The sequence below is a fragment of the Chelmon rostratus genome, chromosome 3, assembly GCF_017976325.1.
Source record: "Chelmon rostratus isolate fCheRos1 chromosome 3, fCheRos1.pri, whole genome shotgun sequence".
In the NCBI taxonomy this organism is placed as follows: Eukaryota; Metazoa; Chordata; class Actinopteri; order Chaetodontiformes; family Chaetodontidae; genus Chelmon; species Chelmon rostratus.
In genome coordinates this window covers 19981750-20006722 of record NC_055660.1, presented here as the reverse complement: position 1 = coordinate 20006722, position 24973 = coordinate 19981750, and the positions used below count along the sequence as shown (strand labels likewise).

Below are 24973 nucleotides of genomic sequence, written 5' to 3'. Positions count from 1 at the left end.
CAGACTTTCCACAAAGGAAAGAAAGTCCCTCTTTTGCTCTCTGGGACTTAGTCTCTGGGTCTCGGGAAAAGTGTTGCTAATTACCACTTTGTGGAGCACTTGTAACGTGGGTGCTTTTAATTTAAAGGCACAACTGGGACACAGAAAACGCAAACACACACTTACACACATTGAGGAAGGCTGAAAGTTTGCATGTGAATGAATAAGCATGTACACTGTGATCACAGCCTTTTCCACTTCACACACACCATCAAATTTAGAATAAACTGATATTTACAAAAGGCAATCAAGTTGAGGTAAAACATTAAATATATTTGTCTTTATACAGTTTTCAATTGAGTATGTTAGAAAGGATTAGCAAATGATCACATTCTGTTTGCATCCCAACTTTTTTGGCAGTGGGGTTTGGACAGCTTTGGACCATGAGAAACGGTACCACACCTTCAAAAGTCTCCACAGTGTCTGTCAGTCTGTCCAACTATCGATTCTCAGACAGTCTAATGGTTAACTGATTAAGTGTGCTGTGATCCCACATGTGGCTTGGCTAAAACTCAGTAAATTTCATTGCTAAAATTTGGGGAAAATAAGAAAAATTCATTCCCCTGGGCCCACTATCAGTCAGTATTTGATACCAGGTTTTATTTTCACACAATAATTTCCACAACCAAAGAGTCAGTTCCCCTTTATGCAAGGGCATTCATTTTATGGTAAAAAAAAGAGGTACAGTTCAATCCAAGCTGTAATGTGAGCCTTCTGTTAATACCTCGTCACAATGGGCTGCAGCTGATTTAGTGCTGCATCGCCGGCCACAAGAAACCCGACACAGAAACGCAAAGTCTTGCAAGCGATACAATAATCCTGAGGTATTTGGATCGATTTATCTTTAGCCTGTGAGATGTGTTTGCACATGTTTTCATGGTGTCACAGAGCTGCCCTGAGCTCTGTTACGCTGAGGCCGATTGCATCAGTGGCCTTTTGAGTGACAGAACGCAGATTAGCTCTAATGACGTACTCCAGGTCTGCAGCCAAACTGCCTCCTGGGCACCGTGACCACGCCAGCTCCGGGCCATGTGCTGGCTTACATGGCTGCTCTCTAAGAATAGACAAACAGTCACACTCCAGCAGAGGTAAACACACAGGCCCGGTAACGGATACTGGCAAACGCATCAAACACGTGTACACGAACAACAGAAAAGGGAAGAACAAAACGATGGTGCCTGCTGCCTCTCATACAGCCCATCTGTGCACTTTTATTTTCAACAGCCAGTAGCAATTATCTTTTTTGCATTGTTATTTGATGAGTGACAGCTCCGCCATTTGCATCAACAGCAGCCTTTAAAGCCTCTCTTCATGAGTCAGATCTGCGTTCGATGTTTCACAAAGAAAGCGTTAACGACCTTTTCTGCATGAGTAGCCTCACTACAAATGAGCAGCCTCATACAGTATGACTCAGATCAGGACGCAGCGGCTCAGCCGTTCAATCCGAACTGTTCTCAAGCGAGACAGACCCAGCGGATGCATCAAAATAGAACATATCAGACATCGCTGGAATAAAATTCCTTCGAAGAGCTTTGTTTTATCTAACTGAAGCCAAAATAAGCCACAGCGAGCCAGTGGGGTGCACAGTTCATTCAAATGAAAAATATGGGAATCAGACCTGTGCAGAGGGCCAAGCAGGTGCATCGGTGATCCTCAGCTGACCCCTCAATGAGAAAACACATCTAAATATTTGGCCCGATGTAAACCCTTCATCGATTCAAAGTCTCCAAATGATAACAGCTTTATTTAACTGCAAACAGATGTTATGTGAGAAGATTGCTTCCAATAAATACACCCGGCAGAGTTTTTTTTAATTTTCAATTTTTTGGCCTTGTGACATGCACTTCAGGATTAGCTGATCCGAGAGCTTTGTTCAACGAATGGAGATGAGTTCAGGTTTTTTCTTTGCATGACTGGATAGATCCCATCAAAGAGATGACTCCAGTGCTTTATCTTCAAATGGAGACACTTATAGTTGAATTTCCGGTTCCATCATTGGCTTTTATATGTGCATCCTTCCATATCTGAAGATGAAATCATGCTGTTTGTGCATGATCTGCAGTGTATGTGTCTTCTCTTATTGGTGAGTAGTTCTTGTATTTCAAAGTGCTGTATATCACTTGTACATCGCTCAATAAAAAATATGTTTCTGTTGCGTGTTTTATCTGCTCCATGGCAGTTGTTTGGTTTCCTGTTTGTCATTTAGGGCCTCACAGCAGACAAAACCACAGCATTTACATCCGCACGAGGAAACTTCACAGCCACAGGGTAACTCCACCAATTTTACACATGAATGTCAGTTAACTCGTCACGAGGAGAACGACTCAGCTTGAGCAGGGGGTTGTACGATGTTTTCTGTCAAGACTGAGGAATTAACCCTGATGGTGCCGTCAGGGTTATCTCAGCCTGAGCTTGGAGACATCCATTTTTTGGTGGCGTTACAAACTCGGGCCATGGAGTTTGAAAGACGGGGACATTTCACCAGGTAAGGAGGACAAAATAAAAAATGCTACCAAGTTGCATTATGGGAATTGCAGGATCCAGTGTTTTTGAATCATGAACCCCTTAAAGTTATGTATATGTCGACCTCTTCTGCTTCAGTTTTGTCCCTTTTTCAAATCTCTCTCACAAGCCCCCAAATTTTATGGAGGTGCAATACTGAAATCACTTGAATCTTGCTTTCATGAATTACTATTCTTTTATGTAGTTTCCCAGGGGATATGTTTCTTCCTTACCTCCCACGATGTCCTATGTATTGTACAGTAACAGTGCATACTAAGGTTAAACAAGGTATTACTGTGCATCAGTGCCACTATCGTGTGTGGAGCTTTTGAAAAACTGCATAAATCCTTTGACATTAAATCTCTCAGCTGTCACTGTTACGCTGTTTTTGGCAGGACAAAAGTGATAAATTGTACAGTCTCGAAGTGAGAGAGCGCTCAACAGATTTCCTGGAAAAACATTTTTTCATTTTTCTTAAACCTGAATGCCAGCATGGCTCAGCAGAGACCAGAAAACACAAAACCTCTCTCAGGGAGCATTCTTGTCTCGCCTCAACCTTCACAGAAAAGTCATACATCTTCCTCATAATCCAAAAAGTATGTAACATGTAAACATTTAGCTGACAGATATCAGTAACCACTATCCTGAAGCATCAAACCCACCTTGTTCCTCCCTCAATCCGACCTGTAATCTAACCTTCCTGGCAAATTGACACAAAGTGTTAGATACAAGTTTCTGTTTAGCTGCAACAGAGAATCCCCTTCCCACTCCAGACTCACACATAACTCAACACTCCCCTCTCAAGCCCTTCATTAAAATCCCATCAGGCGCATCACATCCAACCCTACATTTAATATTCACTGACTGAAGCTTGAACGTGCCAATACCAGAAACAAAGCCTTCATTGTCTTCTAGAGGAGACTCCTAAAAACCAAGGAAATTCAGTTTCTTTCGATCCACAAGAGCCACTCCACCACCTTTCAGCCCTGCTTTAAATTATATGAGAAAGTAGGTCTCTGTATGTTACTGTTTAACGCCAGCCCTGACAGTATCATGCATTGTAAATATCCTGCAGAGAGGGAAAGAAGACAGGAGGTGAAGGAGACTAACAGAAGTCAGTAAGATGATTCGTGGCATGCACAACATGTAATTAGTGCAGATAAGCCAAACTGTTTAAATGGTGTGGTTGATGACTGACGCTCTGCATGAGGAGCTGGTCTGTGTGGGAGGATTTTATAGTTGGCCATCGTTTCTTTTCAGTTCTGGATTCAAACAATTCATCTCACAAATTTGGCCTGCAGTTTTATTGTGCATAATATACGCAGGTAACAGTTGCTATGACATGAGACCTCAACAATAACTCACTTATTCTCCTGTGTCCTCTGCAGCAGGCACGTGGGTCTGAGACACATCCCAAGGCTAAATCAGTAATCAAATGGAGAGATTCAGTCTTTCAAATTCAACAAAGCACTTTTTTTTTTTTAGGAAATCTACCAAACTTCGCATTATGCCCAAACCTTAATCACAAAGTTGGCCTCTACGAGGGACAAGACTCCCCTGAATGTTATTTTCAGTCGAGCGGGTCATGAGTAAGGCTGCTAACTATAAATTAAACCTTATAACTTCTAGCCAACAACACCACCTTTGATGCAGCCTTGTGTGTTGCATTTTTCTAGAGATGCTTGCAGGCAACCAAGGTTTTTTCCCCCTCCCTGCCTTCAGTCTTTCTAAGCACACACATTAGGGCGGTGCGCTGTGGGAAAAGAAGGTATCATGTCTGTTCTTCCACTCACAAACTGTTACTGACAGCTCTTAAACTCTGTCTGCTATCTGAAAGCTCTGTTATTTCTTGAATAAACATGGTTCCCATGAGGCGAATCCCCTGAATCTCAGTACTGATGCAGTTCAGTTTCCCTTTCCTGAATGTGTCTGTGTGTGTGTCTATGTAAGTGTGTGTCTCTGTTACTGTCCTCTACTTTTCCTCCTATTTTTCTCTCTCTCTTTTTTAAACCGGAGATGACATTTCCACTGGCCCTTTGGTGGCTCCCCCTCAAGAGGAAGAGATCATGAAGTTTTATGCCTGCTGCCGTCTGCATGAGATGGATGGAGGGTCCGGAAAGAAGACGGCAGCGCAGGAACTGACTGACTGTCATAAATGTGTCACATGAATACAGGATTAACATATGCACAATTTAATGTCACCTAAAAAAAAATTATGGAGTAGTTTTACGAGTACCGACAGGTAAAGGGTGAAATATACCGTCTCACCGACTAAAGCATATTAACACATGTCACAACTCATTTCAGTTTCAATTTAAACACATCACTCCATTTCCAGTGCTATTCTAATTACTTATTTCCCTCATTGTGAGCACAGTATGAGACAAATGTGGCTTACCCCCAACTGTGACACAATCTGTTAAGCAGAGCATATAGATGGCTCAACAGTACATTTGCAGAGACAAAAGCTGAGATATCAGCCAAAAGCAGAGCAAAGTAAGGCATTTGATTTGTTCTTTTTAGTTATAGTTTCTATTAGTTATAGAAAAGAAAAGAATAGAAAGGCTTCTAGACCCGGATGGCATTTGCAAAAAAGCCTGAGTGCTAAACATAAACTCCAGTTGTAATGGGAAACCTTCTCAGGAAATGACTTCAGAACTACAAACACCACTACATGGTTGGGCACACTGGGTTGGACGTCAATGAGCAGCATTCGTCAGCTACAGTATATTGAGACCTGGCAATCACTTGTTGGCATTCGTGCAAGACTTTGAATCACCTGATCCCAGATCACAGGTGCACTGGTCTGAGAAGTATTCACGTTGGGGTCAAAATAATGGCGGTGCATGCCAGACAGAGGAAGAGCAGTCACAAGACAAGACAAGAAGGATATCATACTATATTTCATTTTCCCTTCAAAGTCCATTTCCATGAGGTCATATTATTTTGTCTATACCCTGTAATGGTATATACTGGGCTAACTACAATTCCAAAGTGTGTTTCAAAAAGTCTTTCTTAAATGTCTGTGAAAACATTTGCCAGTTTTCAGCCCGGTGTGGTGAATTTAGTGTCAAGTGTACGTCGCTTTTAATCACTAGACAGACTTGACAGAAGGAAACTGGGAGGAGACAGGAGGTTCTCACTAGCCTGTCATCTACATCCAAGAGGAAATCCCTCTCACTCGATGCCTCATCCATACGTTGACAGCAAAGGAACATGGCGCTGACGTGTTTCTGCGCCATACACTACCTGCCGTGTAAGACGATGAGGTTCGGTGAGGTCGATGACAGCTACAGCTAAATAAACACACATCGGCCCTTCAGAGAAGGTCTGAAGAAAGCCACCGGCCCACTTCATCTTTCTGCCTTGTCACTTGTGTCGGCCCACTGGGAACGCGACCCCTGGCCTAACGTGGAGCCGAGCAGATGGTGCTGAAATACAGCCCTCTGCACGGAAACTTCTGGTAGTGCAGATAACGAGCTGTCCCTGAACACCCCAGAAAGGCTGAAGGAGCGAGGAGAGGTGGAGAGAAAGAGTGTAGATGGAGGGTCACTGAGGTAAAGGCCATGACCAGGGAGAGATGAGACGTGAGATAAACGCTGCAAAAACAGTGATGGGCTAAAAAAGACAACATGAGCGAGCACGGTTTGGATCGATGGCTGTAAGCAGACACTGAGAAAATGAGAAAGCAAAGCCCAGCGCGGCAGGGCAGCCATTGCCGTGCTTACAATTGTAAGAGCCTGCTGCTCTGGGCAGCTCTCATACACTGTAGGCTACCTGACCACAACCCAAACATTTCTGAGAAACAGAGAGGGGGGACAAGGAAGGTCCGGCCACAGACCCATCCACAGCTGCAGGAGGGGAACTGGTGGAGGGTAAAGGACAAACAGAGCCCGTGCAGCAGTAAATTGCAACCACCAAGTATGAAGTGGGAAAGCAGCCAGCTGGTTCGAATATTTCGGTGCTGGATGCTGCGGAGCGCCTAATGAGAGGAAATGCGTAGCACTGCAGTGTTCAGAGCTGCACTTCTGCACTTGAAGATGGCTCTTTCTTTCACACCTGTAAGTCGTCCATAAAACTTACTGCTAATTTGGTCCCTTCATCAGTTCACCATTTGACTTTACAGCCATGTGTAAATAACAATAAACTCTCAAGTGCAAGCTGGGAATAGATGCTAATGCAAATAACCATGTGGTTTTTGACCACATTCAGTAGATTCCCATTATCATCCCGAATCAAAAACACTGCGACAGATGACCCATAATGCTTTGAGGCTCTGCCACAGTGCTGCAGATGAGGGGATCACAGATGCGTCCACCCATCCAGTGCTGGCAGGCCCACAACCTGCCACCTCTGACAGGACGTGACATGTCCGACTTCCTTCTGAAGCGAACAGAAAACATCCTCTGACTGTGGGCAGCTAGAGCAATGACACAGCACAAGCCAGGTCTGCTTCTTTTTGAATAGCTAGTGTTCCCCACAAAAAAGACTGCTGGTCCATCGTCCTCTGCTTCAGTGTGCTGATGAGGGAAACCAAAAACAGTGACACTGAAGAAGAGTTACATTCTTCACTTGCTGATTGAACCGGAAAAAAGGACCGTGTGAGATTGTACACACATGGATACAATTAGCTCGAGGACTCACTGTAATGTGGGAAAGAATATTCTCAGGCTAACAGCCTGCTTGTTTACTGTAAAACATGCGTCTCCTCCTCTCAGCTCTGCTGCCTCTAGGGCGAATTCTGGTCAAAAACATGGGCCCAAAGTGCACTGAAGTGTCCAACATGACGGGAGCAGCAGGTTAACTCCTTCAAGGATTCGTGAAAATGATCTCTCTGTCAGGGCAGGACCATCAGGCCTTTAATCACAGCGAAAAAAAACTTGTGTGTCAATTCATATCATGCCGCCAGTCCCCAACAATCCTAATGAAGTGTTTATCTGTGGTTGATTGAATTACTCGCTATCAGTGAGTGTGATTAGCAACAAGCAAACAATGGCTGAGTGGCTTTAACTGGCGCCTATTGTGAGGCACATTGTAATAATGCTTTATGTAAATCAGATATGAGGCAGCATTAGGAATTTGCAGAGCTCCAGCACAGTGACACTGCAGGCTGACTACTGTGTGAAAACACATCCAAATTAATTTCTTAATTCAATAACGCTCTGGTAGCAGTGTGACGCAGTTACAGTGACTTAAGCTAATTTAATTTGGGCAGGAGTCGCAGTGTTCAGGGTCAAATGCGTCACTTGACAAATATATTGTCAGCAAAATGGCTGGACTGCAAGTTGAGCTGAAAGCTGCATTTACTGTTACTTCAGCTGAGACTCGACTGGGATTTCTGGGTGCAGCATCCAACAAAGCAACTATTCACCCACCGTAGTGTAAACTGGGTAAAAGAAGACCATGAGACACACTGAAAACATGGAAGACAGCTGATACTTGAAAGTTTTGCTGGCCTCCAGGGCCCAGAACTACAGCTGACTGACCACAACCTGATTCTGTTCCCACCAGAAGCAACTGATGAGAGTTTGGAGGAGAGAGGAGTTCTTGCGATTCCCTGTGGAAGAGCAAAAACTCAACTGGAAATATGACCTGTTCGACTCTTCAACTCTCCCTGAACTTGGCAACAAACTCTCTGGAGAGCGGACACGAGGGATTGGCAAAATTAAATCACGTCAAAACAGCTTGGCTCCATCAGTGCCTGGCTAATCCACTGCGCTGGATCAAAGTCAGGCTGGAAACTGTCTGATGTGACGAGAGCTGAGGCTAAAGGAGGAAACATGGCTGGAGGGAGCCCTGGAGACTTTAAAGAGTGATAGGGGCTATCCTGATTGGTCAACACTCTGTCCCATTATGGCAGATTGATTATTCATGCATGTTCCAGAGCTGAAGACACAATGGGAGAGAAAGGGAGAAAGAAAAGGAGAAGGGGAGAAGGAGGAGGAGGAGTAAAGTGTGAGAAGAAGAGGAGGAGGAGGAGGGGGAAAGAGGTAGTGCTCACCCCCCAAACTCTCTCCGTTGGCTGAACAATGGGGAAAAAATGGAGAAAAAAATGAGAACAAGGCCTTCGTGCTAAATTAGCTTTCCACAGATCTCCTGCCAGAAACACACTTTCCACCTCAAAACTTCAGCACACACAAGACACCTGGCAAACTTTGACACCAACAGCTTTAGAGCAAATCCATCCTCACCCCCCTCTGTTCCTCTCTCCCTCCCAATTTTCTCCCTTCTATCTCCTCTCTCCAAAATCCTTCGCAGCTCTCCTCGTCAGACAGAAAAGCACACGGCAAACACAAAAATCAACCACTCACCCAGCCCTTTCCTCTCCTTCTCTTCTCCCTCTTCCTCTCTCACTCTCTTCCTCTCTCAATCACAGCTCCAGCTGGTGAGACTGGACTGCTGCTGCTGCTCCCACTGGCCACGCCCACAGCTCGGTCATGTGACCGCCCTCCCCAGTGGCTAGGAAGGCATTCAGCAGCCACACCCCTCATTCAGAGAAAGTGAATGGAGGACATTGTGGAAACTGCAGACGATCACCAACCACGTGCGATCAAGCAAACACACTAGAGGAAAAGCTACATATGTGTGTGCTGTTTAATCCAAATGAAAAATAAAAGACAATGAGAGTGTGTTTATGGCAAAATAGGGTACAGGTACATGTATTTTCATTATTTTGTCTGTGTGAGAATATTCACAGGCTGTGTGTGTGTGTGTGTGTGCGTGCATGCGTGCGTGTGTGCTTGTTAATTTGCAAGAGACAAGAGGCAATATCCTTACTTCCCTGTTGTGTGTGTCCATCTGCTCTCCGTCCCACAGCTTTGTTTCACAGGGTATTGGATTATCTCTCTCTCTCTCTCTGTGTGTGTGTGTGTGCACGCTAAAAACATTTGGTCATCTCCCTCCTTCAATCCTCCAGTGTTCTCTCTCTCTCTAGCTCTCGCTTTGTCTCTTGCTTTCTCTCTGACACACACACACTCCATCCCTCCAAACTGCGGTTGACTCGTGACTAAAGTCAAAACTAAAACAGTTCTAAGTTTAGACAAGAAAAAACTTCCTTAGAGATACACTTTGAATTTTTGCCACACTTTCTTGCTGAGTGTTACATCAGAAGATTGATGCTCAAAATGTATCTGTGCGCTAAATATGAGGCTAGATCCAGCTGGCCATTAGCTTAGCTTAGCATAAAGACTGGAAGCAGGGGGAAACAGCTAGCCTGGCTGTCTCCAAAGTCGAAAAAAAACAAAACAACCCAGCATCTCTAGAGCTCTCTAATTAATGACAACTTTTGGTTTACCGGGATATGTGCTGGACCATGTCCTGGCTGGTTGCCTGGCAACCTCACATTGACAAAAAGAAGGCTTTTACCATTGGGGAGACCCACAGTAGGTGCTTCTTTATGCTGAGCTAAGATAACTGCCTTCTAGTGTTTGCTTCATATGCAACAGACAGACATGACAGTGGTATCAGTTTTCCCACCTACCTCTCACCAAATTACAATCATATATTAATAGATGTCAAACTTTTCCTTTCAGATAGAGGACGTCCTGACTAGGAGCCAAACTTAGCTGATTGCCATTCATGGATTTGCATGCTCTGTGCTGCTGTCGTGCTTTCTCTATTTTTATTTTGTCATGGCGACCTGCTACCGCCCCACTTACAGACATATGAAATAAACTTGAGCGAATCAAGCTGCACTGAAGTCAGTACTGACTGCGAAACAGATGAAAGCGGTTCCAAAAACCCGACTGTTCTCTGGAAATATGTTCTGATCTGGTGTGTTTCCTGTGTCCCAGCTCACCCACAACAGAGAGATTCACATCTATCACAGCCAAGCCGCCGACGGCAAAACACTCGTGTCGTCGACATGTGAAAAGACGTTCCCTAAGAATAGTCTTTATGATTGAAGAAAGATCCTGGTCATAAAATGGATTTGATCTCGCCTGACTGGAAGGCGAGAGGGATTCATTTGTTCCTTTGTTTATATGGCTCAACTTTTTCTGAGAGGGGGTTTTTGTAACATTCAGCAGAAAATGCTTCCTTCCTGTCAAAGCTGGAGCTGAAGCTCACGGCTGGCTGTGGTTTCATTGTGAATGTTAATGTGCAGAAGCGTTAATGCATCTGTTTATATCAGGTAATCTGTTCTGAACGCTACTGGCACATGTTCATTGCTGTTATCAGTGTCTGTTTATTCCCAGCGGTGCAGGTCTCACATGTTATTAACAAATCATGCAGTTGACTCCATTTAATATTGAATAATTTTACATTTAGATTGATTTACACAGTTGAGAAGTAACATAATCTGCTCAGCCAGACATGATTTATAGTTATGTCTCTTGTGTTCTCTGTATGAATAGTAACAGACATCCACAACCTCTCGGCCCCATAATATAAACATTTTTAATGAGTTCGGTTCAACCATCACTTCTCCAGCATGTCAATATTTTATAAGCTCCTAGGGTTATTGATTCACAGCAGAAATTAAGTCTAGCAGCTGACTTTCTCTCAGCAAATTCTGCTTTCTTAAGATTAGACCTAAATCTTTCATCTCCAGGACAAAAAAATGAATGTTTTCGCTGCCTGAAGAGCAGCCTTTTTGGGCACAAAGTCTGATACATTCCCGCTGTAAATCTCTGTTCAGAAAAGCCAATATTTTCCATATATCTCTCACTAAACAATAAACAGAGTTGTCAGTGTAACCCATGACCCACCAGCGTCTGAAGTTGCCATTTCCTCTTGTGGGAACCTAAGATCAAAGGAGGTCAGCTGTATGTTAGGAGTGTCATTTTATGAGCCGTCCAGAGAGCCTAAAACGCAGCTTTGTGCATGATATACATTACACATAGTCGTACCAGAGCAGGCGCTAACACATCTCAGAAAACAGCATAAGAAACTGAAGAAACCCCGGTGAGATATCCCTTCAAAGTGCCCCCCCCAAGTTTTAATTACAAAAGGTTGATGGAGTCAGATCTTTTAGCGCTGAAGTCAGCTGACTTTAGCTGACTGCTGCTTCTCTTTTGAAACACGGTGGTTGTTTTGGCTCAAACATTTGGTAGCATCGTCTCATGTGGCCTGGAGAGATACCTAAAGACTAACACGCGATGATGACTGGCACGGCGTGAGCCCCGCTGGGGAGCTCTGCGCTTGGCCCGGAGATCGGGGCTGATTGCTTAAGGACATCGACTCAGGGCAGAGCACATATGGAGCTAATTTTAAAGAGTCACCTCCATGATTCAGCGGGTCTAGTGACTGTGGCCACATTCCAAATTGCATACTTTCTCCTTTTCCTTTCAGCACGTGTTGCAGCTGCCCTTACACAGTGTGTACTGCTGCATGCCGTACGCAAACAGTTGAGTGTCAATATGACAATTGTGGGTCAGAACAGCCGGAAAAGCATGCTGACTTGCATACTGCAAAATGTGACCGGATGCAGTAGGACATCCTGGTATTTTTGGCACATTGCATTTGACATACTATGTGCTGGGACATACTAAACCCTTTTCTGGTGGAGTAAGTCGTATGGGTATGGGAACGCAGCATCAGTGACACACAGAATGAGGGATTGCTGAAGGAGGGGCAGAAAGGAAGACATAAGGGAGAGAGGAGGCAAAGAAAAATCGAGAAAAGGCAGGAGGAGGAGGAGGAGGGGTGTGGGGGTGCTCGGAAAAGTAAGGAGCAAGAGGGAGAAGGGGAAAGAGGAAGAACATCTGGCTTGGCCTGGATATCTACTGGGAAGATAGCTGGGCCTGCTGGAGACTTCCTGTTGTGTTTTTCTGCTGTGGCTGCTCTGCTCCCCTGTGGTGCAAATGGAGACAGCATGTGTGTGTGTGATGAGTGAGGATAGTTTCTCTCAACACCCTGAAGTGGCCTCCAAGACTCTCTGGCTGAAGTCACTGAACATAGCCGAACAGTACAGATGGATTAATCTGTGTATAAATCGTGAGCTACTTCGCACGTTGACAGTAAAATACTGGACTCCTCCAGGTCTGCCCCTCAGATCCGCAGCTGGCACACTTTACCTCAAGGTTACAATAACTCAGGCCCGTGTTTGCTTTTTCATCAGCTTTTTGCTGCACCAACAGTGTAAAAACTCTGCTCTGTTTTTCAAACGGTGGCCTCAAAGAAGATAAACTGGCCAGATTTTGAGGTCGGAGCATTTGTTTATAGGAAAGCGTTTGTCTTACAGTGTCTTTTGCTCCGTTTTAAGCCGGCAAAGCTTTCCCAGCTGGACCGCTTAATACTGCACCAAGGACGCAGAAAGATGGCGAGGCCGAGTAGAACCTCTCAACTACCATTAAAAGAGACGCTTCTTTGAAATCAAACCACAGCAACACTCAGGCGAGAACCTTTAGTTCACTTTCAGCTCGAGAGAAGGAACGTGTGTCCAGTCAGCAGATTTGTTTCAAATAAACAATGAGGTTTGCAATAAAACACAAAGAAAGAACGAGGGATGTTTCTGTGCATCCAAGATAGGATACATCATGCCTCAGCTTGATTGGCCTTAATGGAAACCAGTTGGCCCTCTTGTCTCTGCAGAGTCTAAAAGAGTCAAGCTCTCCCACAGACACAAAAGACAACTAAACAGATACTCACAAAGGGTTTCCATCTCGTGGTTGTTGTATATCTCGCTGCAAGTAGAAGTCATCTCTCCTGCCAGTAATCGTCCGTCTCTTCTCTTTTTTGCTTCCAGTAGGATTTAACAAGAAAAAAAGCCTCTGACTATTTCCCAGCCTCTACGTTTTGTCTATGTGGCAGCTGCTGTTCAGTTCTTTACTATCCTGCAGATGAACAAGAACTAAAGTAGTTACGCCGTGCACACACACACACACACACACACACACACACAGCCAACATGCACTCTGTATTTCTGATGTTGTGGAGTCAAAGCCTTCCCTGATGAACAATAAACACAGCGACTCCAAGGGATCGGCCTTCTGGGGAATCCCTGCAGGCCCCTCTCTGGATCTGCGGGGGCGAGGGACAGGGATGACTCAACTGCATAAACGAAGAGGAGACGGAGGGAGCTCTGTGATTACGCTCTCTGTGCGGTCGCTGCATGTCTTCCAGAAACATCTTGCCCAGCTATGATGCTAATTATCTATAATAGAAACCTTCCGTGTGCAGAGACAGTGAAGCAGATAGAGAATTTCTGTTTCTAGAGATGAACCATTGTTTTAATTGCCAGGACGGGAGAACACGCTGGAGAGGTACGTCCACAGAATATCCAATTTCAGCTTGCCAGTGTATAAAAGCAGAATTCATCTGAGGCATCTTGCCCTTTCCCCCAAATCCTCAGTCGTAAGCATGCTTCCTCCATCTCCCTCCTCTTATACTGAGTGGTGTTGATGTCTGCAGTCTGCTGTGTAGCATCACCACACACTTCACACCATCAAGGCTGGAGGTGAAAGTTCACCCAAAGCTCCTCCAGGCTCCGTTACTAAGGCTTTTCTCAATGGATGATTGTGTTCTTCGCGGAAGCTAATTGCCCGTAAACCACAAAGCTGCAGTCATATTCTCTAAATCCCTAAATGATCACTGCAAACCTCAGTTATGGCATAAGATCCTGTCTCAGATCAGCAGCGTTTTGGAGTGCTTTTAAAGTCTGTGCCAATTACTGGAAAGTTAAGACTTGAGTGTCCTTAATGGTTCAATTATAGCTGCACGTACATTCCCAACCGAGGGACCAATCAGCCAGCTAAGCAGCACGTCTGCACAAGCCTCACTGAGCTAATCTAAAAATGAATCTGTGAGGTGTGAGAGGTGAGGGTTCTTAAGCACAAAAAGAGGCTAGAAGGATTACTAGCAGAAAAGGTCCATATTACTTCCCTTCTGCCTGCACTGACCTGCTACCCGATGCTATTTTAAACAGCAAATGTCAAGTTTTTTTTCCTTTCGGTTTGTCTTACACTGTGCTGCCTCTGTGCTCAGATTCCCCGCTGAAAAACACAGATGAGAGTTTGCACAGATGTCTACAGAGCTGACAGGCTGGAAACACAGTAAATGGCACTGAAACTACACCTCAGCATCACTTCATCACAGCCCAGTGGGCCGTGATGTTTGCACAGTAACTTGATGACACATCCTTCTGGAGTTGAAGTGTGATTTTAATGTCACTTGAAAACATATTTTAAGACTCGTGCATCTGTACTCTGAGGACTGAAACAAAAATACTCCAACAGTGGATTTTATGGGCAACGCCACAGATTTTACACATCAGTGTCTGTTTAAGTGTGTGGAAAAAAAAGTAGCAAAAAGCGTTTTGTGGCTCCAGAGGGATCATCTGATGAACTGAGGGGCTGCAGATTCACGCGGTGGGACATCAGCAAGACGTGAGCTGACCACACCTCTGCAGCGCGCTCCTCTGCTTGAGGCCACGTGTGACAGACCCGTAACTCTGACTGAACTGTCTGCAGTCATGTTGCATTGTGGGTAATGTTGGCACCAGGTTTTGACAAGGAAGCAGAATGTGTGGCATAAGACGATATCTGTGGTTCTGCTGCACTGATTTTGATATTTTGCTGATTTTTTTTTTTTAATTGTCCATCCATCGTCAAGCAATGTCACAGAAGTGCAATACTAAATTGTTGGAGTAGATTTTTAAGCTCACAGAGGTTTGCAACCAAACAAAGTGTGTTTATTTTGACGGAATTTGCACGGTCCTCATTAGTTCAATAGTTATTGGGAGGATGGAGTAACACATTTTGGATCTGTTGCAACAACTGAACGCTGGTAACAACCAGAACAAAGACATCGTTGAGATTGAATCAGAGTGAGTTAACAAACCAGCTTTAAACTGATGCAAAATGACAAAAAGTCGCTTTATCATTGTACAAGACTGCACTCTTATTCTTCATTTTCCGCACATGCTCGCTTCAGACACACACACACACACACTCCCTCGCACAAGAATCCCTCTGCCCGCTCGTCAACTCTTACCGACTCATTTCAGCAGATGGCAGGACTGCGGTGCAAATGGCCATCTGTCTGTCCACACACACACGCACACACACACACACAAAACAATTACTGTTTTTCCAGTATGTCCTCAATCAGCCAACAAGTGGGCCAAACATCATTAGCGGAGAATGTGGAGAAACGACTGACCTCATATGAACCTTTCGTCTTCATTAAAACCACGCTGGGTGTGTAAACAAACAGTTTGCAGATGATCCAATCGAGAAAGACAGACTGACCAAATCCATATATTTCACAGTGTGAATATGTCAAAACCCATAAAGTTGAATATAAAAACAACAATGCCTAAACATATAATTATGTTGTTTTTCTTAAATTGCAGGTCTGTTAAATTAAGTCTTTAATACAGTATTAAGTCTTCACTTGGCCAGGTCAGCTAGTTCAGTGTCTCTGAAAAAACACTCAATGGCTCCTGCTGGCACAATGTTTTTTTCCATTTCAAGGCCCCACATTACCGGCTTCATTTCTTCATTTCCAGGGCCAAGATAAGAGACATGATTTTCCCATCAGTGTCTTGGACGAAGGAAGCACCGCGGAGTCTCGTATCTGGATAAAGAGGAGGGAGGATTCACCCGCAGATGACCAGCTAAATGAAGATAATGTCAGCTGAGACTAAACGATATCTCCGTTTGCTTCATCAAGCTCTGATGGCCCATATCCTCTTATCTCATCTTAAGGTGATGGAAATGGTTGATAAAGGTGGTGTGTGGGGGTGTGTGTGTCCGCAGTTCGACTGTTTATCTAAACTCTCAGTGGAAAACAAAATGTGATCGTTCTGCCAAAAGTCACGTCCCAGTGCGATGAGAGGAAGTGCGGTGTGTGTGTGTGCGTGTGTGTGTGTGTGTGCTTGAACATGCATGTGCTTTTACATGCATGTAAGTATGAAATGCATGAATGTGCTGTCTTCACAGCATGCAGGAGAAAGTGAATGAAAGGGGCTGAGTTTGCTGCAGTTGTGGGATTTGGCGAGATGACTGGAGAGGACAAAGGTCTTTCTGCAGTGGTGGGAAACTTCTTTAACCCTTGACTTCCCCCAGATGCTCAATGTAAACTTAAACTTCCGAAAGCCTTATCTGGGGGAGAGGGGAACTCTGTGTGTGTGTGTTTGAGAGTCTATCTGGGGCAGAAGGGCTGATCCTTTCCCATTTCTCTCAGTTCCACCCTCCTCTTCCTCCTATGATCTTCATAAAAAAAAGGGAAAACCTTTCATGTCCAGTTCTTTTAGTGTCCACAAACTTCAAAGAGTTCTACAACATTGTTTTGAATGAGTGTCCATCCTAGTGATATACTGGAGCGTTAAAAACTTCAAAAAAATATGAATGGAAAAAAGGCTGACATCTGTGTGTTGGACGCATCTCTGCATCAGTGCCCCAGTTTATCGAGCTCAGATCTCTGAGGCAAAGAACAGCAGGACTAAAGATAACACACTTCATTTAGCTTTTCTTTTGTAGATGAAACTGGCTTTAAAAGGGAGGGAAAACAGCTTCATTTCACCTGGTTCAGTGACTTAACAGATTTCACCTGTCACACACTGCCTCCTGGTGGCTTGTTTAGGAAGCACACCAACAGTGAAAGTCATATTCACGATAATGAGAAGTGACACTTGTCACTGTTATCACTGTGGGACATTTTTCGACTGAAAAAACAGACGTGGCAGTCTGGAGGCTCACAGACTTCAAGTGAGCAAAAAATGAACAATATTTGGCAGCGAAGCCAAAGACAGTCAGGGACAATCTGTGTTAGAGCATATTGTGATCATCTCGAGGCAAAGACAAAAAAAACAAAAGGTCCTTCTATCTTTATATAATTGTACTTGCTGCACCATAAATTTTCAACAAAACACTCACATCTGGCTAAAAAGAACATGATTGTGAATGAGCTATAATATCACCTCATCTGCTGTGATTGTCTGTCGTCAAACAACTCAGCTGCTCAAGGGACAGAAAGACATAAATCCAGCCAATTTCAGCTTATTACATTTTATATGCTCTTCAGCGTTAATCATCCAATCCGCTGATGTACAGAATGACGCTGTTTCTGACTCTGAAACAGTAATTTTATAGTTTCTTATACAGTTATTTCTGAGGGATGGCAGGGGGGTCTTTCCAGCCAGTCCAAGTCCAATTCCTGTAACATTTGTTTTTTTCAAATGGTCACTGAGTACGGGGGAGTCCTGCGTGATCACCATGTTGCCTTTGAGAGCATTTAGAAAATAGAAAATGTAAGACACAAAGGCAGCTGGAGCGATATGGTTGAAATCATTATCACAATATTAGTGAGGATTCAAAGCAAGTAGAACAAGACACCAAACACTTCACATGTAACAAAAAGAGCTTCAATAACCAATTTTGTTTTATTTAATTACAGTATGATTTGAATCACTGATGTGAAAAACAGAGTGTATCATCAGAATATGATGCCTCTGAAAGAAAAGACATGTGTTAAAGTGTTTTTTCTTTTTTTTTTCTGAAGCTTGCAATTGATTACACTTGACTGAACGAGACTTTCCTCCTCCCCTGCACATATCCATTAATGCTCTGTTATTGTAATTCTATTAGTGTTAATGCTTTAATTGTGTGAAGAGTGAAGACAGAGACGAAGATAAGGTAGGAATACTAAACCCTTGGGATTGTTTTGAACTTTTTCAGTCTACATCTTGGGCATGACCACTGCAGAGCCTCAGAGTTTTGCAGCCACATATGCAAGATAGCAATGTTATTCTCAGACATCAGCAGTTCACTATCACAAGCACGCAGGCTATTCTCTCTTTCTTTTCCTTTGCCTCTCTCTCTCTCTCTCTCTCTCTGCCTTTTTTTCTGGGTAATTAGCTGACAGGTCACACTGAGTAATGGTCTGGGATCAGTCCAGAGTAATTACACTGAGAGAGGATTGACCTCGTATATGCCTTCGCCTGAGGGTTCCTGTGTGTGCGTGCTTGTGTAGGTGTGTTGATGAGAGACAACAAAAGTAAGGCAAAAAAATTTGAGATGAAGAAAGTGCATTTGCTTGTTTGTGTGTGTGTGTGTGCGTGCCCTTTCCTGACCTATGGACAGGCAGTGACAAATCACCCACCGTCCTTCGCCGGCCCCTCCTCCCCACTTTCAGAAGGTCAATCCAAATAAAAGACAAATGGCTTCATTTGCTCTTTCTTGCATAATGACTACACCTCAATTAGGGAAACAAATGTACCACAAGATAATCTGTTTATTTAGGCAACAGAAGAACAAATTGCAGTTCAGTTCACAGAATCTGCCGGGTTGAAATTAGGTGATCTCTCTTCTTCTTTCCCGTCACAGTGGGGAGACAGGACACAACGGCACCGTCTCCTCAGTGACACCCTTTAAATACACATTTCTCCCCTGTAGCAGAAAGCAGCACAATCTGTACTGTAGCCTTGATTTGCTTCCAACTCTCTGCTGTAACAGAAAGAGCTGAGATGAGATGAGATGAAGAGACAAACCCATCTGTGTTGTATGAACGTCTTTGTCCTCCAGGCATCACAATAAAAACGCTCAAGGAGCTGCTAAATGAGGCTACTGGATGTGACCCCAATGATAACCAGCAGTGCCATCACCCCAGTGATAACCACACTGTTAATGGTCTACCTGTCGATCTAATGACCTGGCCACTAATGCCTGGTCTAAACAAATGCCCAATTATATACCATTCAGAGCTGCTGCAAATAGTCAATTAGTTGACTGACAGAAAATTAGTTGTAATTTCATGCTTTTCTTGCCACATATGACAGCAAAACTTGGACTGTTGGACTGTGCAACACATTCTCACATGCGAAAAACAGAATTTGGCTCAGAAAGCATCTGCAGGTGAAACAAAGTTTCTCAAATCTGAAAGCAGGCCTGAAAAGTGATAAGAAATGTGTTATTTCTGACCCCAGGTGGTCCACGCTTCTCTGTCTAGAGATGTGAGATAGCGTTCTTTCTGCAGCGTTTGATGGATTGATGAACAGCAGGCCTGCCCGTCAAGATAAGGTTCCCTGTCTGGCTGAGCACGCAGGAGCGGAGCAGATACCAATCAGAATGACTCTGGTGTCTGTAGCCTGAAGTGAACCTGATGGTCAGGTTTCTCTTTGTCATTTTTTCCTTGCATGTGCTGCAACAATCTCACATCACTTATCACATCCATTCAAAGTTATAATATAGAAATTCAGTACTGGAACTTGAAGCTATGTCGCATTTAAAGTGAGTGAAATATTGAATCTACTTTTATAGCTTCACATTATGTCAAATGGAAAATGGAAATTATACACACATTTCTCTGCCTATATAGAAAACTCACATTGTAACTATCCTATAAATGCTAAATGGGGGAAAGCTTGCCTTTATAATTTAAGATTACAATGATGGATCCGTCTAACAGTCTTTTAGATCAAAGGTGATGATATATTGCAGCACTGCAACTAATGATTGTTTTCATTATCAATTAATCTGCCTGTTATTTTTATCAATTAGCTGTTTGGTCCAAAAAATGTCACAAAAGGTAGCATCTTCAAATGTCTTGTTTCATCCGACTAATCACCCAACACCCAAAGATATTTAATTCAAAAGCAGTACATCATCGCGCTGGAGGAGTGGAACCATTTTTGGCAAGTTTTCTTGAACGTTACCTCCTCGATTAATCGATTACTTGTTTTAGCTCTCGTTAGCTGGTTAGTCTGTGTGAGACCTTCACTGACTGAGGTCGTCAAGCCACAAAACATGACGCATTCAGTCTTCAATCTTCAGACAACAGCGGTTCACCCTCTAGTATGTGTGTCCGCAACCTTTTCCATGCTGACCTTTCGCATAAACACCCCAGCATATCTCGCTCTCTGTGATGCTTAGATCAAAGTACAGAGGGGTATTTGGTAGGAAGCCGACCGACTTAGATCACATGACCCCTGAGAGAGGAAGTGCACTGCAGTGAGGTCACACAGCAGGGGAACAATCACGCTGACAGAACACGGAAGGAAGCACAGGATACTCTACGTGTGTGTGTGTGTGTGTGTGTGTGTGTGTGTGTGAGAGAGATTGTGCACAGATGATGTGTGATGTCATTTCCTCCTGGAAAAACTGAATGGGCAGGAAAGCAGCTTATCTAATAGACTCCAAAAACACAGCTGAGAGCCATATGGAAAAATAATAGAATAACACTAGATAGCTGTTGTCAGCAGCTCCTCAGTGCTTATGATTTTTCATATTTACTCACTGAAGAAAATTAATTACCAGCATCTACGACCGCAGCAATACACCAATTTCTTTCTCACACACCAAGAGAGCAACATGTCTTGGACTGAACTCGGACCAAAGTGGCAGGTACATTACAGTAAAATCTGTGACTGCAGTGCTATTCTGAGTGTTACTGTCATGTTTTTTCCCAGCTCTGTTTGATAATGTGTTAGAGCAGAGCAGGGTGGGCCCACTCAGAGCCCCTAGGCCCTCAAGGCAGGTCACCCTTCATTTAGACCCCTATTAGGGCCTCTCTCTGTGGACAAATAAATGGCTACGACCCCCATAATCTACGAGAGAACCATGTAAAACCTTCAGCACAGACACAGGCGAGAAATTTATAGTCATATGAAGCAGGAACATTACGGGTACAGCTTGATACACTGAAGCACAGACACACAGAAACAGACACTGGGGCAGTGAATATACCGTGGGAAATCAGACTGCAAGACATCTGCCAAATGACAAAGTGCAGCTTACAGCCTGTATAAAGTACAAACCAGGAATATATAACATCTGATGGGCCAAATCAACAGGAAAGCACACCCATTATTATATTTCATCAAGAGCTAATTCTAAAGTATTTGGCAAAGTGGTTTAATAGTGGTAGGGGGACACTGATTTAATTTGCTTACATGACTAAAAGCGCACTTAAGTGACGCAAAGCAGCAATGGCTGCATCAAATGATAATGTGTTGCTCATTGCTAGGAACCTACAGAGAGTTTTGACCTGAATCTGCAGCTCTCCTCGGCTTTATGGGGCTTTATATAAGTTTCACCTTATCGCTGCTGTCTGCTCTGCAACGTTACTGTTTTGGTTCATTCCCACCACTCTCACAGCGCTGTTCCGACCACAGTAGGCAGCTGTTTTGAGCTAAAAACTTCTAAAAATCCACTGTGTACTACATGGCAGACACAGTCATAGACTAGTTGGTGAGCACAGCGCAGCATTTAGCAGCTGAAGTTCCACATATTTGCCTCAGGAGTTGGTGGAGACCAAAAACCGAGCTAAAAGAAGAGTGAATTTGCGCTCATCATGTGACCTGAAACATGACTCCAAATGAATGATAATGTTGCTCAATAACTGCTGGATACAAATAAGCAACTGTTAACCGTATAAGCTTGAAAAGTGACAATGTCTCAATGTTGCGTTCCACAGCCTCAAGTGGCTAAATAAGTTATTGCAGGTTAAAGTTTCATAAAATGCCCTAAATTGTTATCTGTATTGCGTTTAAATATTTTTAATGTGCTATTAATACGTGAGATTGTTAGCTTTAAAAACATGTGATTATAGCTCTGAATCCCCTTCTAAATGTGACAGGGTTTCATAAGTTCGTTCCTTATGTTGCTCTTCACCTCTTTAGCTTACAATGTGAACACCGAACAAACAAACAGGTAAAATACAGTACATCTTACTTCATATTACACGTTCAATTCCAAATGAATAGAAGCAGAAATGCAATTTGTGTTCTGTATGTTGTATCAGGTCACAAGCTGCATTGGAGAAACTAATGCGGGCTAAAATCTATCCTTCTGGAGTTTTACTGCAGCTGTAGCACTAATTACTATTTAACTACCATACTACTGTTCTGGTGCTGCCAAGGTTAGCCTTTCATCACATAACAAAACCCACCCCGGCTCCAATACTGCATTAAGAACAGACATGGATTACCACAAATACAGACGTTCAGTCTGCTGTTTCTACTGACAGACCGGCCTCCAAGGACATGGTTACTTATATTACTGACAGACATTCATACATCAGGATAATCAGTTTTCTTAGCGAGAGCTCTGATGCTCGGGTCAGTCTGTTACGAGGGGAGAAGGAGCAGGCAAGCCAGCGGGCAATGGATATAAACTAACTTACAGCCAAGAGTGAAAGCTTGTCTTGTCTTCATGACACAGTGAAATGTAATTTTAGTTTAAGATGGTCTGTTGGACTCGCTTTAATCTCTTTTCCACTGATGACGCTAACTAAATCTCAGCATCAAAGCACTGCTGCACTAAAACAGTCATTAGCCGCAGCTTTTAAACAACAAGCCAACACCTTCATCAGATTCTACAGGAGATCCAAAGGGAATGAAGAAATAACAGACAGAAATAATCAAAGCATGTCAACAAATTTGAGCAGGTTTATCAATTAAACACAAGCTAATCCATTACCATCAATAACTAATATACAACAAAGTGTGCTACTAAATAGCACCCAAAACGTAGATAGCCTCTTATTAGATAGCACATTACTAGGATTTGCATCATTGCTTGGCTGTTTGACTTAGATTGTAGCAGACTAAAGATCAGCCTGAAGCAGATCACAAGTCCAACAGCATCCTTTTTAGCTCCAGATGTCAGATTTTACACAGGTTTGTTTTGGTGTTTACTTCTGCATCACTGTAGCGAGGTGACAAGTAAAAGCACAGCGAGACCAAGATTTTAAAATAGTGTTAAGTTGCTCTTTAAACAAAAAGATGATCCTCAGTGACTCTAAAAGGTCTGTTTTAACTGTCCAGCAGCAACTTCGTGAATAAACATGAAGGTTAAAAACTACCAGTTTAGAGAAAGTGCGTCAGAGATCACTGGGAAGCAAACATGTCACCAAAAAGAAATCTCACTGACTGCTGATGAGTAGGTCCCTATTTTGTTTATCTTGTGCATGCAAACAAGGTCAGACATGAACGCGTGCATGACACGATGCACATTCCTGCCAATTCACAGTCTTTCACCGTTCAATAGGGGGCGATAAATCGGCAAGATGCACAGCAATGCACCAGTGAATTCAGGGAAGAGGTCGTCTGCAGGCTTGTAAAAATGGACATAAACAATGCTGGATTTAAAATGCTGTTAGAAAAAAATCAGCTTTTCAAATGTTTTCAAGAGGACAGAAATGTACTCATCACTTTTGTTAGAGCTTACGGGCACACAGGGCATTCTGCTGAGTAACACTCAACGTAAACACAACTTTTGTTTGTTTTGGAGAAAACTCCAGAGGGCATCTTTAAGTTCGTCAGAAAGAGACAGACAGATTTGTTTTCAGTAACAGGAGGAGGGGAGGAGAGGATGTGGCAGTCTGAGGTCAGGACTGGAACCAGTGTGTGTGGGACTCAGGGGAATATCATCATGAAACAGACTTACTGTCAGGGTTGGGGGATTTTCGTCCAGCATGATTTGGCGAGGAGCAGCGGAAGGTGGTGACGATGGTGTTGTGGTGAGGGTTGGGGTGGTGTGGGTGGTGCACTGCCGAGTGGTGCCCGTTGTTTTCCGGGGGAGCTCTGGTGATGCTGATCTCCGGTTTACGGACATCTCCGGGACTCGGAGGCTCAAACTTGCGAGCGTGGTTCTGCTCAGGGGTCCTGCTGGTGCCGTTGTTGTTATTGTTGCCCTCATTGCGACGTATCACCGGGGAGTCGGTGGGCGTCTTGGCAAAAGTGACCTCCCTCTTGTGGCTCATCTCGGGGGTCTTGGAGTGGCCCAGGACTTCAGGGCGTTTCAGGGAGCTGTTGGTTGCAAAGCGCACAGAAGAGGGGCTGGTGACATTATCCACATGCTTGGTGGAAGAAGAGATATCGATGGAAAGTTCGGAACGGCGTGACACAGGCTCGGGGGTCTTGGAGCCTCCTCCGCCCATGATGGAGCGGGGCTGGGTATAGTTGAGGTTGTTGTTGTTGGTGGCCGGGGCGGCAGTGCCCAAGTCGCGGTAGTAGATGCTGGTGGGGGACATGGCGTTACGGTGCGGGGAGTTGGTCGTCCGACGGGAGCCGGGGGAAGAGTGAGATGAAGTGTCGACATCCTCCACCTCGAAGGACCTCTTCAGAGCTGCATGTGAGGGAGAAACACAACATGTCGGTCATAAGACTGCTGAAAACACGAGTTGATTCACTGGTTTATCATCCTCAATAAATCAGATCAATCAAAAAATCATCTAATTAAATCAGAAATTGTAAACATGCTTCCTGCTGCTCCAGTGTCATGATCTTCTGGTTTATATCATTGCAAATTGAATTGTCTTTTGGGCTTTTGAAAAAAGGGATAGATTTTTAAATCAACAAACATTTAAATAAACATTTTTCTAACATTTCATTTACAAAATCGAAGAAAAATCGGCAAATCAAATTTGGAAAATAATTGTTACTTGTTGCTGTGGCTGATCGCAGCTGTAACTTAATGTAAAACCAGTAGTCAAAGAAGAAATAAGATGTTTTGCTTAAGTAAAAGTGCCAATACACCGGTGTAACACT

General features: G+C 43.8%; 1 protein-coding gene across 3 annotated transcripts in view; it reads right to left on the bottom strand.

Annotated features, from left to right (window-relative positions):
- The window catches only part of LOC121626069 (septin-9-like), a 59265-nt gene that overhangs the window by 19347 nt on the left and 14945 nt on the right, over positions 1-24973 (bottom strand). For 2 of the 3 annotated variants that reach the window (XM_041964439.1, XM_041964430.1), the window contains exon 2: positions 23871-24551. In XM_041964439.1, coding sequence (XP_041820373.1) covers positions 23871-24551 — 681 coding nt within the window. Of the gene's footprint in view, positions 1-8852; positions 8873-23870; positions 24552-24973 lie in introns of those variants that run through there. The other variant, XM_041964453.1, reaches the window with a different exon arrangement.